This window comes from Musca autumnalis, unplaced genomic scaffold, assembly GCF_047663935.1.
Source record: "Musca autumnalis isolate F117 unplaced genomic scaffold, ASM4766393v1 scaffold_3, whole genome shotgun sequence".
NCBI classification, from domain to species: Eukaryota; Metazoa; Arthropoda; class Insecta; order Diptera; family Muscidae; genus Musca; species Musca autumnalis.
Genome location: NW_027411866.1, coordinates 32,862,956 through 32,884,488, shown reverse-complemented (window position 1 = coordinate 32,884,488; position 21,533 = coordinate 32,862,956). Strand labels below are relative to the sequence as shown.

The 21,533-nt window shown below is 37.1% G+C and overlaps 1 protein-coding gene across 3 annotated transcripts in view; it reads left to right on the top strand.

Moving 5' to 3' along the window:
* The window catches only part of LOC141399643 (UDP-glycosyltransferase UGT5-like), a 110,539-nt gene that overhangs the window by 36,832 nt on the left and 52,174 nt on the right, over positions 1-21,533 (top strand). Inside the window, exon 1 of one of the 3 annotated variants that reach the window (XM_073978759.1) lies at positions 8,115-9,186. The exons of the other annotated variants lie outside the window; for them this stretch is intronic. Within the exon in view, the coding sequence (XP_073834860.1) occupies positions 8,495-9,186 (692 nt within the window). The 5' untranslated portion in view covers positions 8,115-8,494. Of the gene's footprint in view, positions 1-8,114; positions 9,187-21,533 lie in introns of those variants that run through there. 3 annotated transcript variants of the gene reach the window in all.

Genomic DNA, 21,533 nt, shown 5'->3' with positions numbered 1-21,533 from the left:
TCCGTGCTGCATTTGGGGTTATACCGCCCATGATCGGTCGCCAGAGCCTCGTTTGCGTGAACAGAGGACACCAAGTCTCAAGTGGACAGTGGGTGAGGTTGACGTTTGAAGAGGATTGGCTATGTGAACAGATATATTATTCGTCTTCGCTTCTCTCTCCCGTTAGTCCTCCAAACAGTAGTTGGGTTTCATATGGATCTAAATCTTTTGTTAATTACCAATGTTTTCTATAGATTGGTCTTTAATTCGTAGTATGACGGTTTTTATTCCCAATTAATATTGAGAAAGGGTAAATTAGCTCAGCATCCTTATTTCTCTAAATACGTTTTTGAATGGAAACTTCTAAATATACTATTTTTTCTTTAATATTATTATTGATTTTTTCCATCACAATTTCCAATTTAACATAATTTAAAAAAAAAAACACATTATAAACACGGCTGTGAAATCCTCCATTTTATATTTTCCTTATCAATATTTTTTTTTCTCAAATTCTCATTAATAACCACCACCAAAAACATATTTAAAAACATGAAAATATGTACATACATATGTATGTATTATGTACATATTTTCATACCCTTTACCTTCCCCCTTTTCCACACAGAAACCCTTTGAAATTTCACCCTTTTTCATCACCAAGAAAAAAATACAATTTATATCACATATCCGACGGCATATACATCATCTTTATCTGCACATAATTAGACAATCCCCCCAAAAAAGCAACAACAACAAAAACAGCAGCAACGACAATAACAACAGTCGAAAAGGAATCAGGCTCCATATCTGTTTTTCCACAAGTTGTTGTTGTTACTTTTAGGTATTCCTTCGTTATTTTGTTTGTTTCATTACAATATTATTTATACACTTGTACATCCATATGTATGCCACATACATACATATATGTATATACTCCACCACTCATACACACGTAAACATATCATCCAAAAAAATATGTATATCCCCACTAAAGCTAAGCAATTATGACGCTCCATCCATGTAAACTCCAAACTTTTGTGACATTGCAACAATATTTTGCAAGTGTAGTGGTTAAGTGTGTGTATGCGCGTTAGTGTGTATTGATGATGGCTGTGCATCCCAAACAAAAAAGGGGCACGTACAACAACAGACCAACAAAACATTCAACCACACTTGGCTGCTGTGAACAAATGACTGATTGTGTGTTGTATTTTCTTTCTACTCCAGACATGGGGGAGCAGTAACAGCACCAGCACCCACTCAAAGAAGCACCAAAGTTAAACAAGTAAAAATATATGCCAGACATTGCTCAGGGAATGCCAGGGAACAATAATGAGGAGGTACCCAGCAAGCATTTTCTATCGCCCATTACCCGAAGCAGTCACTCCCGGGCGATAGAAACACACATCCGCGATATCGCATTCTAATTGATGTAGGCACACCGTTCGGGAAGAAATGAACCACGCATTCGTTTCCTCATAAAAATATCGCCATCGTGACTCTCGACTCTGGACTAAAGCGATACTTTCAAAAACAACGCATGAGACACATTTATGAGGAAACGAGTGCGTGGTTCATTTCTTCCCGAACGGTGTGCCTACATCAATTAGAATGCGATATCGCGGATGTGTGTTTCTATCGCCCGGGAGTGACTGCTTCGGGTAATGGGCGATAGAAAATGCTTGTTGGATATAGTACCTTTAGGCGACAAATAAGTACATTGTTTGAAAGATATTGCATATTTTACCATAAAATAGTGGCAATGACCAATAAATAAATAAATAAATAAATAAATAAATAAATAAATAAATAAATAAATAAATAAATAAATAAATAAATAAATAAATAAATAAATAAATAAATAAATAAATAAATAAATAAATAAATAAATAAATAAATAAATAAATAAATAAATAAATAAATAAATAAATAAATAAATAAATAAATAAATAAATAAATAAATAAATAAATAAATAAATAAATAAATAAATAAATAAATAAATAAATAAATAAATAAATAAATAAATAAATAAATAAATAAATAAATAAATAAATAAATAAATAAATAAATAAATAAATAAATAAATAAATAAATAAATAAATAAATAAATAAATAAATAAATAAATAAATAAATAAATAAATAAATAAATAAATAAATAAATAAATAAATAAATAAATAAATAAATAAATAAATAAATAAATAAATAAATAAATAAATAAATAAATAAATAAATAAATAAATAAATAAATAAATAAATAAATAAATAAATAAATAAATAAATAAATAAATAAATAAATAAATAAATAAATAAATAAATAAATAAATAAATAAATAAATAAATAAATAAATAAATAAATAAATAAATAAATAAATAAATAAATAAATAAATAAATAAATAAATAAATAAATAAATAAATAAATAAATAAATAAATAAATAAATAAATAAATAAATAAATAAATAAATAAATAAATAAATAAATAAATAAATAAATAAATAAATAAATAAATAAATAAATAAATAAATAAATAAATAAATAAATAAATAAATAAATAAATAAATAAATAAATAAATAAATAAATAAATAAATAAATAAATAAATAAATAAATAAATAAATAAATAAATAAATAAATAAATAAATAAATAAATAAATAAATAAATAAATAAATAAATAAATAAATAAATAAATAAATAAATAAATAAATAAATAAATAAATAAATAAATAAATAAATAAATAAATAAATAAATAAATAAATAAATAAATAAATAAATAAATAAATAAATAAATAAATAAATAAATAAATAAATAAATAAATAAATAAATAAATAAATAAATAAATAAATAAATAAATAAATAAAACAAAAATTAAAATCGAAAATGTGTACATTTTAAAAGTTAAATTAAATTTTAGTAATTTTAGTATTCATAAACCACTATTATATTATCATTATTTCTGCAAACTTATTTGTTTTAATTTTCTCTGTCGAATGAGTGTAATAAGTACTGTTGGCACTTTTGACTTTTTGGAATTTTTTCGATTTTTTGCTTTTTTTCTAATATTCAAATTCACTCTATGATAAAGAAAATGAAATTTATTTTTTCTTATCTAAATATCACTCACATTATACACAATACATATTATTATTTGTCTGCTTATTGTCAGTCACAATCATATAGTCACTGCACTTTTTTACTTTTCAATTTATTAATGATTAAATATTAAATTATTAATTATATTTTTGAAATTTCACTTTCCCGTACCTTTCGCACTTGAAATATTAAACTGAATGATATTTTTCTTGTTGTTGGTCTTTGCAAATACTTGGAATAGCTGTAAAACTCTCACCGTATCTCTCTCACGAGAAGAAATAGTAAAACAATGTAAATTGTTTGTGTAAACAATCAAATGCAGAATTTTCATCTTCTTCTGTGACACTAGGTAGTTCTTGCAGATCGATCTAATTTGAACAGTAATACATTTGTTATTGTAAAATGATAAAGTATCGCTCTTTTATAGAAAAGAAGTTCAGAATGCGATTACTTTTGGTAGAGGAAGTGAGTAACTCACTTCCAAATGCTAGCTGGGTAATGTGGTGTATAATAAGCACTCATTTTGTGTGTGTGTGTTTGAAGAGAGGGGAAATAAGGAGATTTGCTCTCACAAAAAACACTCAATTTAGAAAACTTCCCCTTAAAGTTTATGATAGGGTTGTCGGCTTGGAAATTATTTTCTGTTCTACAGTTTTCGATGGAAAAAGGACCAATATTAGCAAAAAAGACGAAAAAACTGGATTTTTAGAGCTTTTGAACCATTATGTCAAGAAGCATTAGAACACTATATCATTGTAATTGAAGTTTCTTAAAAAATTACTGAACTACCTTAATTGCACGGCGACAAAAGTAGGGCCCATCACCTCAACAAATATGTGTTTAAGTTTGGATATATTTTTCACCATGAGAGCGGCAACATATCCCGAAATGCATGCTCCTAGCGTCCATACCGGGATAGAGAAGAACCCTGGGCCATGGGTTTGTTCCCAAATTGTAAAAATGCGAATATTTTTGGACGAAATTCGTTTCATGCAATTTGAAGTCGATTTAGCAAAGTTCGTCCGTCCGCCTGTTTGTCTGGTGCACACGACAACTCTCCAATTCGATTCGAAACATATTTTCTACTTCGTAATATTTTGCCCAAACATAGTTTAAGTTCGAAGACGGACTATATCGGTACACTCCTTAATTCTCGAAGGGAGCAATTGAATTGGTCCAATTATTCCTTTCAGGTATAGATCGGGTTCAAATATGGACTATATCGGTCGACTCCTTCGGGTACCTCCCACACAAAATTCGGAAAAAGTGAAGTTTAAATGCTCTTCTCGAATAGTTTTGAAATTCTTCCCAGCAGGTTGTTCTTGAGGCCCACTTTACCATGCTACAAGCACATACCTCCTGAGAGAAAGCTCCATGAAACCCTGACGGCACCAACTAAAATGACAAATCCGCAAGATAACATTCGCAGGGAGTTTACGATTGCATATCGTATTATTTCATACAGTTATATATCAGGGGGCCTATTCTGTAACTTTTTAACAACTTTACTCATTGTTTATTTTACAACAATTTCATTTGTTTGTTTTATTGTTGTTACAAAAACAAAAGAAATTTAAACAATATCGAAAGTTGTTAAAAGTTACTGAATAGGCCTACAGGTTCGAATATGGACTATATCGGTTCACTCCTTCGGAATATCTCCCACACAAAATTCGAAAAAAGTAAAGTATAAGAGCTCTTCACAGATCGTTTAGAATTTTTCAGCAGTAGTGCGACTCTCCAATTCATTTTTTGATGTACCGACAAAAATCGGTAAAGTTAAAATGCTTACAATTTTGATAACACTGGTTAACAGGACTTTTGTTTCAACCGAAGTTGCAGTTGTTTCTAGATGAAATCGGCGAGTTATTTTCAAATCCGGTCCCGGTTTTTCTCCATCAGCTCTTGTTTTTGAGATATAGCTCAAAATCGATCCTATGACTTCCCCCGATGACGTAATTACAGCTTAAAGTACTCAAAATAAGCAATTTTTACAAGGTCCGTCGTATATTTTCTACATTTTTTTGATTTATACTCACCATTACTATTTCAAAAACGATTTGTATCGAGCGTACAACATCTCCTTAATATATTAAAGTCGAAACCCCACAAAACAATATTTGTTTGTATCCGAAAATAACGAAAGTCTGGGTTAAACTCGTAAAAACCGATTTTGAGCTATATCTTTTTAGGAAGTATGGGCTTACTCCGAAAAAATTTGTGCCGTCGTTAAGGGAGCCGCAAGGACAACCTGTAGTGTGATTCCCTAACTAATTTTTTGAGTTCGTCCATATTTACATTAGGCAATTTTCCTTGCGGCAATTGTCAAATTGTAGGAGAGAGAGTTGAGGCATATGGGAATCCTTTGCCTCTCAACACCTTTTCTTACCCACAAACTGACAATTGCCGCAAGGAAAATTGCCAAATGTAAATATGGACTAACTCAAAAAAAGAGTTAGAGAATCGCACTACAGGTTGTCCTTGCGGCTCTCTTAACGACGGCACAACTTTTTCCGGAGTAAGCACATACTTCCTAAAAGCTCCAAGATACCTTGACGGTAGACGCGATCCAGGAAACAAATCTCGCCATCACATGTAGCTTGCAACGTTGCGATGCTTACAAAGTTTTGTTAAAGAATCGTACAAGAAGCGGAGGAGCAGGACAACTGGAATTCTTTATACACCAATCTGTCCACTACAGACCTATCTCGCCTGAGGTTGACTCTGGTGGCCCATACTTGTACATGGAATGTATGGGGATAGAAGCAAAGGTAGAACTGCCGAGGTAGATTTGTTTAATGTAGACATACCACCGATGTTGCGCCTTGCCTCCTGTCACCGGTAGCGAAGATTCTATAGACACAAATCCTCCCTATGATGTGAGGCAGTAACATAGCACTTTTGTACCCTATATCCATACATATCAGTCGAGGACTGAACCAGCAGAACAGGACGTGCGACCGAACAGTCATGGTGGCTCTTGACCTATCGAAGGTCTTTCATGCGAAGCTGCTCGAGGACATAGAAAATACTTCTCCCAGCAGTGTTTGAAATAAGAAGTCGATGACCCAGACATATCAATTGAGGACTGAAGCAGAACAGGCCGTGCGATCATACAGTCATGGTGGTTCTTGATCTAGGTTAGGTGAGGTTTAAGGATGCGCAGCCATCTTGTACTTGGAGACCGTTGGTTCATTGTGTTCATCCTGTGAAGGTTATAGTTGAAGATTTAAAGATGTAAGGATGTTGATGTGGTGAAATAAGATGAGGATGATCAGGTAGAGATGATGATAATGAGGTACAGATGAGGTAAGGATGTAAAGATGAGAAGTTTTGATGCGGAGGTAGAGATGATGTTGTACTGGAAAATATAAGAAATTTGTTAGTATTTAGTAGTTATGGACCCATGCCAAGCCATGATATATGTTTGGCAAAGTTGAGTAGAACAATAGGATCTATGTTAGACAGGAAGGTCAGAGTATCTATCTCATATCTACCCAGTGTTCGGTACCGCTTGTTTGCAACAAGGGCACCTACAAAGAAGATGTTCGGCAGTCTCTATCTCCTCCTCATCTTCACATAGTCTGCAGTATTCAATGCCACTGTCATCCCATTTTGAGGTTAGAGATCTCGCTCTGCATTGACCTGTTATAAGTCCCACCGCGATTTTCATCCCTAACTTATCAAGTGAGAGGAGGGACCCCATTCTTCGAGGAGAGACCACAGGCCGGATCGTCTTGGATACCCTACAACCAGGTTCCAGTAGCCATCATTGAAAACCTCACGAAGTTGGCCGATGTAGTAGCACATCGGTGGCCGGAAGGTTTCATCAACTGATAAGTCGATAGACTTAGAGCCACCTCAAGTTAGTTCGTCTGCTTCTTGACCTTTCGAAGGCCTATGATACCGCTGATCGAGGACACAGAGAAGACTTTCATCAACGATCTGTAGAGTGACACACGGTGTTCCTCAAGGCGGAATGATATACTGGAACTGTTTGATCTGTACATCGCTGAAATTCGGCACTGCCACTGTGTTCACCACCTGGGCGGCTGCAAAGAGGCTCCACCTAAACATATTGGTCAATGGTGCCCTGATTCCCAGAACTAGCATTCCCAAGATGTTGGGTGTAATGTTCGACAGCATATTTAAGTCCGCGTAAACCACAGGTTCTCAAGACTTTGGCCGGCAGTACTTGGAGTGCTGACAAAGAAACCTTGTTGACCTCTTACAAAGCAATAGCCCGATCTATGGTAAGCTATGCAGCGCCAGTGTATGTAAATGTTTGCGCTACGCAGTGAAAAATATTTTCAAACATGCCAGAATGCCGCCGTGAGGACTGGAACGGGATGCCTATTTTTGATACCATCTTACTAAGCAGACGAAGATCTTACAGGTGCATCAGCTCAACAAGATGTTGTCGATGTAGTGCCTGCTTGAATGTTACCACCGTGACCATCCCCGACCCATGCACGTTTGGAGAGATATTTATGATCTAGAGAGGTACAAGCGAGAAGCACTTGAGCAGGCAGTACGCCAGCTTCGCAGCAGAAGAACGCCAGCTGTCACGGCAAACACTTGTGGTTTAGCCCAAAACGATGCAGCCGCCTGAGTTTGTTTTGACACGATACCCAACACATGCCCTGCATGTAGATTGGAACCGCACAACACGCTACATTTGTGTAACCACCCATCTACATACACTCACCTATCTCCTAGTTATTTATGGAAGCAGCCATTCCCGGATAATTGGTAATTTAAGATGCCTTTATTTTCCGACCATTTTGTGTTTTGGTCGAAAATACCCAAAATGGCAACGTTCCTATTGTTTAAACACCACTCTCATTATTGATAAGACACCACTCAATTGAAAAGCAAAAGGAATTTTTCTCTTTACCATTTAAGGTAAGAGATATAAATTGGATTTATCAAGCAAAGAGAGAACACATCGTGTTTTCTTTGGAGTGAGAGCCGCACACTTCCCCTTTTTGCGTGTTTAATAAGTTGATTGCCAATGCAATTTATAATTGATCAGTCTTGCGCCGGCTTACTTAATAAACGCATAGTGTTTTGTTTTGGGGGGCTTTGCACTCACACAAAGACATTCACGTGTTTCGCAAAACACAACCGTCCGTTGATTTTCCCCAGCTTGCTGTTTATATAACAAACGCTTATTATGTATCAATGTACTTACGGTTTCGAACAGTGTTTTTACTTTTAGTAAACGGCTGTGATTTTCTCCGCTGTTGCTGTTCCCAGTGATTGCTAACGTCAACGTCTCGTTGCTGCTTTCAACATTGGCGTCTTTGTATGGATGTGGTCGCTTGCTCATCACTGTTGTTCTTGCTATTGGTGTTGTTGCTGTTGTGCGCACCAGCAAAAGTCGATTATTTGTAATTAAATATAATTACGTCTATTATGAATTTTTTGGGTTTTGTTTTTGTAATTATAGGCTTCGCCTGCGTTGCCTTAATTCAAAATAACGAAGCATCACGCATTCTCAGTGTGTTCCCATCACCTTCTAAATCACATTTGCTTATACATTGTGCTGTGGCACAAACCTTGGCCGAAGCTGGTCACGAAGTCACCGTTTTGGCCAGCATAGGCGATGATGATGAGGCCACAAAGGAAAAGTATCGTAAGGCTGACTTTAAATTTATCGCCATCGAAGGACCAACATTTGATAGTTCATTTAGCCAGGAAATGGTTAATCGTCCATTGCCTATTTATCGCAGAGCCTATAACATTATTGAGAAAATATTATTTTTAGCCAATATGACAATGAATCATTCGACAATGTTGGAATTTCTTAAAGAACATAAAGCAGGAGATTTTGATGTTATGATTTTGGGTTATTTTATGAATGAATTTATGTTGGGTCTGGGGGCCCACTTTCAGTGCCCCATAATTCTATCGTTTATGGTACAACCCATATTTCTCATTAATCGTATGATTGGCAATCCATCGGAGTCATCGTATGTCCCCAATTTGTATACGGGTCTTAAGCAACCTTTGTCGTTTCGAGCCAGAATCAGGAATTACTTATCGTCGATTTTTGAGCAGAAAATATTGGCCACTATTTTAGAATGGCAAACGGGAAAATTATATAGGTAAGTTGAAAGTCAATATGGAATAGGACATTTTGTGAAATTTAATATTTTGCGGGAAGGTCGTATAACAGTTTTTTTACAGCTAAATTTCAATTTTCTATAGCTGTCTTATAAGCTAAAATAGTTGCTAGTATATAAAAGTACATTTTCTGTCATTATAACATTGTTAAAACAGTTTAGTATAACTGTTATACATGATTAAAACTGGTTGCTTATTCATATTTCAGCTAACATAGTTGTTTTTAGTATATAAAAGTATATTTTATATCATTATAACAGTTTTTAAAGCTGTATAACAGTTTAGTTTAACTGTTATACATGTCTAAAACTGATTGTTTATTTATTATGTCAATAAACATAGTAAAATATATCAAATTATAGGGGCGTGATGTATAACAGTTTTAGTAAATATATTACAGTTTTCATATAGTAAAATATAGCAAATTATAGGAGCGTGATGTACACTAGTTTTAGGAAATGTATCACAGTTATCATTGAACTTTATACATGATCCAAAATGTGCCACAGAATTCTCAGTGAATAACGGTTTTATGAGTTAATCTAATTGATATAGGCATATAAAGTAATATGGGTACAGTTTAGAACTGTATAACAGTTATATATCAGAATAACAGTTTAATATAAGTGTTATATAAGACTAAAAATTCGAAATTTTTATAAAATTAATGATCATATACTGAAAATGATAATAATCACTCAGTTACCGAAGTATCACAGTTTTTATTAAAATATTACAATTTCCATTAAACTGCATACATTATTGTTCTGTTCCAGAACCTGCAAGAAGCTACTATTTTTTACTACGATAAAATTTTTATACCCTCCACCATAGTATGGAGGGTATATTAAGTTTGTCATTCCGTTTGTAACACATCGAACTAATCATTTGCAACCCTATAAAGTATATATATTCTTTATCAGGATAAAATCTAAGACGATCTAGCCATGTCCGTCTGTCCGTCCGTCTGTTGTAATCACTCTAGCGTCCGCAATAATTGAGATAGAGTGCTGAAATTTTGCAAACGAGGGTCTTTTTTCTATAGGCAGGTCAAGTTCGAAGATGGGCTATATCGGTCCACTCTTTGCTATGGCCCCCATATAACGGTACCTCCGGACTTGAGGTATTTTGACGTTCTTCGCCACATTCGCAGACAGAATTAGCTATAATTTGGCACTTAGGGTTCCTAGTGATCAACAAACTTATACCCCAAAGAATATGGGCATAGGTCCATGTTATGGTATAGTCCCCATATAACGGTACCTCCCGATTTTCGGTATTTTAAGAATTTTAGCCACAATTTTTAACCGAACTATCCGCAATTTGACATTTGAGGTTCTCAGTGGTCATGGAACATCTCCACAAAACATCGTCAACATAGGTCCATGTTTTGGTATAGCCCCAATATATCGGTACCACCCGATTTTCGGTATTTTGAGAATTTTAGCCACAATTTTTAACCGAACTATGTGCAGTTTGACATTTGAGGTTCTCAGTGGTCATGAAACATCTCCACAAAACATCGTCAACATAGGTCCATGTTTTGGTATAGCCCCCATATATCGGTACCTCCCGATTTTCGCAATTTGAGGAATTTAAGCTACAATTTTTAATCGAACTAGGTGTAATATGCCATTTGAGGTTCTCAGTGGTCATGAAACATCTCCACCAAACATCGTCAACATAGGTCCATGTTTTGGTATGGCCCCCTTATAACCGTACCTCCCGATTTTCGGTATTTTGAGCATTTTAGTTACAATTTTTAACCGAACTAGCTGTAATTTGACATTTGAGGTTCTCAGTGGTCATGAAACATCTCCAAAAAACATCTTCAACATAGGTCCATGTTTTGGTATAGTCCCCATATAACGGTAACTCCCGATTTTCGGTATTTTGAGAATTTTAGCCACAACTAGCTGTAATTTAACATTTTAGGTTCTCAGTGGTCATGAAATATCTCCATAAAACTTCGTCAACATAGGTCCATGTTTTGGTATAGCCCTCATATAACGGTACCTCCCGATTTTCGGTATTTTGAGAATTTTAGTCACAATTTGTAACCGAACTATCTGCAATTTGACATTTGAGGTTCTCAGTGGTCATGAAACATCTCCACCAAACATCGTCAACATAGGTCCTTATAACCGTACCTCCCGATTTTCGCTATTTTGAGCATTTTAGTTAAAATTTTTAACCGCACTAGCTGTAATTTGACGTTTGAGGTTCTCAGTGGTCATGAAACATCTCCACGAAGCATCGTCAACATAGGTCCATGTTTTGGTATAACCCCCATATATCGGTACCTCCCGATTTTTGGTATTTGGAGAAATTTAGCTACAATTTTTAACCGAACTAGCTGTAATTTGCCATTTGAGGTTCTCAGTGGCCATGAAACATCTCCAAAAACATCGTCAACATAGGTCCATGTTTTGGTATAGCCCCCATATAACGGTACCTCCCGATTTTCGGTATTTTGAGCATTTTAGCTACAGTTTTTAACCGAAATAGCTGTAATTTCACATTTGAAGTTCTCAGTGGTTATAAAGCATCTCCAATGAAACATCGTCAACATAGGTCCATGTTTTGGTATAGCCCCCATATAACGGTATCTCCCGATTTTCGGTATTTTGAGAATTTTAGCTGCAATTTTTAACCGAATTAGATGTAATGATCGGTATTTTGAGAATTTTAGCTAAAATTTTGTCTTTTCAAAAATAATCGTGAATATAGGTCCATGTTTGGTATAACCTCCCATATTACTGTACCTCCCGATTTTCGGGAATTTTCAGTGCTCACGAAATTTCTTCACTAAAATTCGTCAACATGGGTGCATTTTTTAAGGGTTTACATTGTTTTGATGAAACTACCCTCAATTTGACTCTTGAAGTTCCCTGCAGCTTTAAAACTTTTACGCCAAAAAATTGAAAGATAGTTTGACTCTATAGCCCCGTAGGTGGTACCTTTCACCAAGCTGAACACATTTTTTTAGATGGAGGTGAAAGTCTGGTTCACGGAAAATTCCTCTTGGGGAAGAAAGGCCTTGGTGAGTATATTATGAACCCAGAAGGACAGATCCGCCGTGAGTCGAACTTCCGCGTTATGGCGTGATGAAATTTTTGTTAGAGACCCTGTGGGCTATCAGGAATTAGCGTTATATCTTTGTTCACTGTTGCTTAAGTGCTCTACAAAAAAAAAAAAAAAAAACAAGTAAGAAAAGTCTATAGTCGGACGGAGCCGACCATGGGATACCCTATACCACTATCCCTGGATAATCGCTCACACGGAACTTCTTTTCAATGATTGTGAAAATTTAATTATCAAATACCAGAGATGTAATGTATAATACTTATGACCAAAACCAAAAGTTATCTAGCATGACAAAGACATTTTTGTAGCAGGAAAGGAAAATTTAGTTCACACAAACTAAAATGTAATGAAACCCACTTATGTAGTACTACTACTTCCGTTGTTTAACCGCTACGTTATTGAAATTTTTACCAATTTCACACAAAAGTTTCAGTCCATTTAACCCGCTAAGTATTATCTGATCTTCACGTTGGTTTGTACGCTTCTTCTTCATCATAAACTCAAACTTTGTTTAAAATTTTGCGGGTTATTATTTTGACCTACAGAGCCGCTACAAAATTGGTTAATATTTTGTTTTTGGTCAATTTCATCCCCTGAACGTTTCACGATCATCACCAAAAACTAATCATTTATATTCTGGCCCGAATCCAATCCTTAAAAAATTTGTTACAATCGGTCCATAATTGCGGCCTTAAGCTTGTTTACAATTTTTAATGGACGGACACACATCGCTAAATCGCTTTATCTCGTCGAGATATGAATTTTGGCATACCAAATAAGGGGTCTAGGACGAATATTTCGTGGTGTTACATAAACTTTTGGAGAGACAATATGTAGCATGGGATAAAAATGTGGTTCTCTACACAGAACCCATTATATATTAGGCAGTAGGCCCGTTATATAGCAAACACTTTATTGCAATTTACATCAGAGGAAAGGTCAGTAGTTTTTTCCCATATGTAGGCTACTTTGCGAAATATATATGTCCTCAAGGAATTAAAATATCGACCAAAAATAAAATTTTTATATTTTTCATACAAAAGTAATGGTCCATTTCACCCGCTAAAGAATATCAGATCATCATTCAAAATTGTAGGCATCATTTTCGACCTATACTCTTACCCGGTGCAAAATTTCGTGACTATTGATGTATAATTGCGACTTCTAGCGAGTTTTTTATTACACTACAAACAAATAACGGAATATATTAGGCTGTAACTCTGTTATCTGATCATGCACACCAACATAATTGGCATCAATTGAAAGTTCAAGCGTTCCACTTTGAAGAATATCTCACTTGTCCGGAATGTCACTTCCAGGAAATAAGATAAAAAATGTTCACACAAAAGTTTTGGTCCATTTAACCCTCTAAATATTATCCGATCGCCATCTCAAATTGCAAGCTTCTCCTTTGTGATATACTCTTACCTTATTTAAAATTACGCGTTGATCGGACTATTATTGAGACCTACAGAGCCGCTTGAAAATTGGATAAATATTATGTTTTTGGTCCATTTCACCAGCTAAATATTTCACGATCATCACCAATAAGAATAGGGATCTATTCTGATCTGAACCCGACCTCCATACAAAGTTTCGTGACGATCGGTCCATAATTGCGGCCTGGAGCGTGTTTACAATTTATAATGGACAGACGGACGGACGGACGTAAGGACGGACGGACACACATCTCAAAATCGCTTTATCTCGTCGAGATATGAAGATTGGTATACCACATTGGGGGTCTTCTACGAATATTTCGCGGTGTTACATGACAATTTTTACCAAAACAAACTTATAATACCCTTTTCCACATTGTGGTATAGGGTATAAAAACAAACAAAGATATAATGCTAATTCATGATGGTCTCTTGCAAAAACTTCATCACGCCATAAGTTCCACCAAGGGCTTTCATCTCCAAAAGGAATTATCTCTGCCCCAACATTCGTGTTCACAGTGCAATTTAAGCAATAGTGGTAGGCAGTAGGAGTCTATCCATTGTCGAAAAGTTGTTCCACCTGAAATTGTGAAAGGACCCTAATTAATCCATTTTAATTCAGACTATTTTATGGTGGAGGGTATAAAAAACGAACTTAACGACTTTTTACTTGTTTCCTTTATGTTATCGTAAAAATTAGTAGATTCTTGCAGTTCTGGAACAGACCATATGTGTGCAATATAAAATGGGCTTACATAATTGCTGTGATGAATACGATGTAATAAAAGTACGTTTTACAGCTGTATAACAGTTTTTTTATAACAGTATAACAGTTTAAAACTGTTATACATGGTTGAAATTAGATATTTTTTATAATATCAGTGAATGTAGTAACATAAAAAAGTTAATTATATCCCCCATATTTTGGTGGAGGGTCCGCCATAGAACGGTACTTTCCAATTTTCGGTATTGTAAAGGTTTTAGCCTACTTATGGCACCGAAATGGCTGAATATTGGTATATATTCTTCTTTTGGGGCTACACAATCTTCTCCCACAAATTTGTCAGTACAGGTCCACGTCTTGATATAGCCCCATTGAACGGTACCGCCGGATTTTAGCCTCATTATTACATCGTAATGCCTGAAAACTTGGTATTTAGTCTTCTTTGTAGCTACAACCACAGAAATTTGTCAATACAGGCCCACGTCATAAAAAATCCAAAGAACGGTACTTCCAGATTTTCGGTATTTTCAGGGTATTTGGTATTTGGTTTTCTTTGGAGCTACAAGACTTTTCACTAGAAATTTGTCAGTACAGATCTACATTTTGATATGGCCACCATAGAACGGTACCGCCCGAATATGGTATTGGCAGGGTTTTAGCCTCTTTATCACATTGTCTCAAATTTAGTATTAAGTCTTCTTTGTGGCTACGAAACTTTTCTCCAGAAATTTGTCAGTACAGTTCCACGCCTTGATATAGCCCCCATAGAACGGTACCTCCCGATTTTCAATATTTTCAGCCTCATTATTACACCGAAATTGCTGAAATTTAGTATTTTGTCTTTCTTGGAGCTACAAAAATCTCTCCAAGAATTTTTTTCAGTACAGTTCCCCGTTTTGATATAACCCACATAGATCTGTACCACCCGATTTTCAACATTTTCAGGATTTCAGCCTCATTATCAGTTACGCGTTCCTCCGTAATGGCTGAAAATGTGTATTAAGTCTTCTTTGGACCTTCAAAACTTTTCTTCAGAAATTTTTCTGTACAGGTCCAGGGCCTATATCAAACCCCATAGAACGGTACCTCCCGATTTTCGGTATTTTCAAGATCTTAGCCACGTTATCACACAATTGAATATAGCACCCATGTAGGGACACCGTTGTTTCATAAACTAAAAGAAAACAACTATTCGATTTTACTTCATTTCTGCCCGGCCGAACCATATTCAGCCATCTATTGGAATACTTTTCGGCGTATAAGGCTGTCAAGTGTGCTTTGTAGTGGTATGTGTCAATTTGCATCTGTTGGGTCTGTTCCAGGATTTGCCACAAGGTAAATATGTGGTAAATGTTGTATTTTCCAAGTTGTTGTTGTTTTTGTTGTAGAGTGGGATTAGCTGGGCAGCTTAACAATAGGTTAGGTAATCTAAAGGTTGTCGCTTATACCTTTGGACCTCTCTCTCCAAATCATGAAGATCTCTCCTGAGAATGCTCACGGCGGCAGGGACACTGACGGCGGTAACACCAGGTACTGCATCGACAATATTTAGTTGTGTTGATGTACCGCTAAATCTTCGTCTCTTCATGAAGATGACCCACTGGTGTCATGAGGAGGTACCCTACTGCAGTCCTCGGGGCGGTATTTTGACATGTTTGAATATTCTTCCACTACGTAGCACTAATATTTGTATACCACACTGGCGCCGCTTAGCTTTCAACAGACCGACGTATTGCTTTTTAAGTGGCCGACAAGGTTTTTTTTTTGACAGCACCTCAAGTGCTGACGACCAGCAACTTGAGAACCATGTTGCTGCTTCAGATCTTGTCCTAAATAGCTGTGGCTTGCGGGGACGACTTAAAAATGCTGTCGAACGTTACACCCAATACCTTGGCATTGTTACTGGTCGCAGTCAGGACAACATCGATCAACATATTCTAGTGGAGACTCATTTCAACCGTCCATGTGGTGACCAGACAGTGGATTTAGCGACGGATATTTTCACATTCCTACGATGAAAGAACTGAACTTAGTCAGCTATGGGACGTTTAACATACCACATATGTCACCAACGATAGGACCCGACGTCAACTTCGTACAGTATGCATACATTACGATCTCTACGCCGTCTAGATGGTGCGGTACTTCAAAAAGGTAGAGGTTAAACAGTTACAGAGATATTACCCCGTCTTGAGGAACCTCCTATTTCACTGCACGTTCATAAATAAACAAATAATTATTCAACGTTTCAAAAACGGCTGAAGGATAGTCCTTTCTACATACTTGAGAGGCGTGGCATGGTTGACGGTATCGAAGGCCTTCGATATATCAAAATCCACCATAACTGTTCAGCAGAACGTCTTGCTCTGGTTCAGTTCTCAACTGATATACATATGTGGATATGGTGTGTAATGCTGGTTCTCTGGATTTTCCGGAATCCATTCTAAAGTTGGTCAACTGGGAAATTTCTTCTCACCATGAGGAGGAGTAGTGTCTCTACTAGCGACAGGAGAGATATCGCCCTTTACGATTCACCTCTGTCTCAGTAGCTGGACTTCCCATCCAACTTTCCAGGTTTCTGATACAATATGGGTGGCTAACGATAGATTGAGAACCCAAGGATCTGGATGATTTCGGGTTTAGGATGACGTTTACAACGACGTCCATAGTAAATTGTGGTGCTACTTCCTCGGCTGGAAGTGCTCGTATCAAATTCCTCATCGCCTTATCACACTCGGGGTACTCTATAGACTATCGGTTAAAATAACACTCACGCGTATTTGGATCGGTTACTATAACGCCGTAGAATGTAACAGCCGTTCTATAATCCTTCTTTCCCTGACTCCGTTGACCACAATTTACTTAAGCCTGTACCAAAGTTGCATTGTTCCTCCTAATAACCTGTTGACTTCAAGAGTAAATTTTCTAATTCCTGTGTCTTCAGGGTTAGTATGCTGAAGCTCATCATGCTCAATTGCTAGTTATACCCTCAGCATTTATGCTATCGGCAAAATGTGTCTCATCGAAATAATGGTTTTAGACCCCAAGTATGTTTGGAAAAAAATCCGTTTCAGACAATTTGGAGTTGATTTAGCCTGTCTGGCCGGCTGAAGCGTGCGGTAACTCTCGAACGGATCCACCGATTCTGTCCAAAATTTGGCTTTCTAATATTTTGTCCAAACTTAGTTTAATTTCGAAGATAAGGCGTGTCGGTTTACGCCTTCAGGCGGAAAATTTGTGCGCACGATAACTCTTGAAGAGAGTAACCGATTTCTTCCATACTTTGCACATCGTGAAATTTCTACCAGACTTAGATGAGATTCCAATATGGACTCAATCGGTCCACTGCTTCAAAAATTTTCGGAAAAGTTTAGTTTAGGGTCCGTTCTCTAATCGCTTTGATTTTTGTTGTAACAACTTGTATTTACTGCCCCCCATACAAAGATACATGTTCCATCAGGGGCAAGTCCATACTTCCTGAGAAAATAACCTGAAAGTTGCCAAAAACCCATATGACCCCGTGTGTAGTGGTCGGAGCGCAAGGTAACTCTCAACCGATTCGGCCCAAAATCTGACTTTCGTAATATTTTATCCAAACTTAGTTTAAGTTGGAAGATAAGCCATATCGGTTTACTTCTTCAGGTACCTTCCCCACAAAAGTTCGAAAATTTTCGGAAAATTTGTGCGCATTGTAACTCTTGAAGGGAGTAGCCAATTTCTTCCATACTTTGCACATCGTGAAATTTCTACCAGACTAAGATAGTCTCCAATATGGACTCAATCGGTCCACTTCTTGGGGTACCTCCCACCCAAAATTTTGGGAAAGTGCAGTTTAGGACCTGCTCTCGAATAGCTGTGGTTTTTCCTGTAGCAACTTGTATTCACTGCCCCCCACCCTATACGACAGTACAAATTTCATCAGGGACAAGTCCATACTTCCTGAGAAAATAGCCTGAAAGGTGCAGCAAAAACCCATCGTGTGTAGTTGTTGGAGCGCAAGATAACTCTCGAACGGATTTGCCGATTCGGTCCAACATTTGCCCTGCGTAATATTTTACCACCCCCACAAAAGTTCGAAAAATTGAGCGTACGATAACTCTTGAAGGAAGTGACCGATTTGGTCCATACTTTACATATCCTAGTATATCTGCCAGATATAGATCAGGTTCGAATATGGCTTATATTTGTCCACCCTTTTGGGTACATCCCACACAAAATTTCGGATAAGTTTAATTTAAGACCGGGTGCCACAGTGGTGCATTGGTATGCACGCCCGCCTTGCACGCAGAAGGTCGGTGGTTCGATTCCCCGGCCAAGCAACATCAAACATTTTTCAACGGTGGCAAAATACCCCTCAGTAATGTTGGCGACATTTCCTGAGTATTTCAGCCTTGAAAAACTTTTCCACAAGTGGTGTCTTAAGACACGCCGTTCGGACTCGGCGATAAACTGTAGGTCCCATGTCATTGAGCTAAATATGAATCGGGGTGCACTCATTGATATGAGAGAAGTCTCCCTTGTCCCGTATGGGATGTTGTGGAACAATGTTTTTGTTTAATTTAAGACCTGCTCTCGAATCGCTTTGATTTTGTTGAAGCTGCTTGCATTCGCTTTTTTCAGGATCAGGTCCATACTTCTTGAGAAAACAGCCCAAAAGGTGTAAAAACCACCTATGGTATCATATATAGTGGCGAGACCATGATAACTCTCGCACTGATCAACCGATTTGGTCTTTCCTTTGTTATATTTTGTCCAAACTTAATTTCGGTTCGAAGATGGGCAATACCAGTTCACAACTTCCGGTACTTCCATCCAATATTTAAAAGGATTTCACTAAAATGGTATGCACGATATCCCTTGAACGGGGCAACCAATTTGGCCCTAACTTTTGATCTCCTAAAATGTTGTCCAAATGTAGTTTAACCGATGCTGTTCGTTGTGGTCCTGTTTACAGCGATTTTATGTTTTTCGTGGACAAGTCCATGCTTCCTGGCTGGTCTAAAAATTATGCGAAGACCCACTGAAATGACTAGTGGGCGCGATATCTATCGAAAAGATATCACACCCAAAATAATATTCACTTCCATAATGGACTATGTCGGTCTATTCCATTAAGTACAACCTCCACAACACTTTTGAACTTCAATCCTAAACCACATTTTTGTCGGCAAGTTCAAATGTCCAAAAAGGGTCACAAAATTCTGAAAAGACCCTAAATACATTCGTTCCGTAGGTGAAAGTTTAAATTCACATAGGCTGAATGTATATCTCTATCGGCATAACCGACTGATACTTTTTAACTTGTTTATGTTCGTATTTGGGGTGACGTAGGGGATGAATGATACCAAGCAACGGTCTTGACCGGCTTTAACATGGCAAAGCCCAGGATTTATCTTGGTCCCTCTTTCATCTCAAGTGGACACTGACCTCCCCGTGGTGTCACCTGGGGAACTGCCTTTAACACCCGTTAAAGGTAGTGAGCTAACATGTGCCGCGCGTTCGCCCATAAGAACGTTAAAAACTTGGGTTTGGGCGTCGGGTTAGTAACCCTCCCCTAGAAAAAACATCCTACTATGAAAAAACGAAAGAAAAGAAAAACAAACCCCTCTAAAGTTGACGAACCCCGCAAACGTTTTAAGGACCATGATCTGCGAATCTGCACCTGGAATGTTCGCACTCTTTATAGAGAAGGTGCAGTCTTCGCACTGGCAGACGTACTTGAAAAGTACAAAGCCGATATTACTGCCATACAGGAAATACGATGGATTGGGAAAGGCGTCACAACAACACCTAAAGGTGACGCTCTGTATTATAGCTGCCATGACGTAAAGCATGAGTTTGGTTGCGGATTCGTAGTTAGTCGGAGACTAAAACATCTGGTATCCAGCTTCACCCCAGTGAATGAAAGACTTGCTGCAATTCGAATAAAAGCTAAATTCTTCAACATCAGCTTTATATGCGCTCATGCTCCCACTGAAGAAAAGGACGAACAGACCAAAGATATATTTTACGAGCGCTTAGAAGAAACATACGACCGTTGCCCTGCCCATGACATTAAAATCATTCTAGGCGATTTTAATGCCAAAATTGGAAAGCAGAATATCTTTGGCCCAACAGTCGGGAAATTCAGTCTCCACAGTGAAACATCTGACAATGGTATGAGGCTGATAGACTTTGCAGCTGCAAAAAACATGGTAGTTAGCAGTACCAGATTTAATCATCTCGATATTCATAAGGGCACCTGGCTGTCTCCAGATCAAAGAACAAGTAATCAAATTGATCATGTTGTAATAGATGGAAGACATTCATCCAGCGTGTTGGATGTACGATCGTTCCGAGGCGCAAACATTGATTCGGACCACTACCTTGTTGCAGCAAAGGTACGTACCCGTCTAAACGTTGCAAATAAAGCACGAACAGACACAACGCGGAAGTTGGACATCGATAGGCTGCAAACACAACAGATAGCCACAGCATATTCCACTCAACTAGCCCAATTGCTTAACGCGAGCACTCCTTGTCCCGATAACATAACAGCACAATGGCAACATATTGCCCACTCCATGCAAACAGCCGCAAAATCCATACTTGGATTCCAGAGACCTCCACAAAGGAATTCATGGTATGACCAGGAGTGTCGTGCTGCTACCGAAGAGAAAAATGCGGCATATAGAGCTACTTTACAATCAGTAGCAACGCGTAGCGCACGAGAGAGATATCGGGAGAAAAGGAGAGAAGAGAAACGTCTTTTCCGCAAGAAAAAGAGAAAAAAAGAGAGAAATGGAAAAGCGGGAGTGTGAAAAAATCGAGATGTACAGGAGCCAGAATGAAGTCCGAAAATTCTACCAAAGAGTGAAACATCAAACAGATGGCTTTGGTACAGGCACATCCTCCTGTAGAGACCAGCAAGGTAATCTGGTAACATATACAGACAGCGTGCTCAGGATATGGAAGGAACATTTCTCCAATCTGCTGGTATCCAATAGTAGCGAAGACGATGATACCACAGATCCAATCCCAGAAGATGGTATAGAATGTATACCGCTCGGCCAAGATGAGGTAAAAACAGCAATCAACC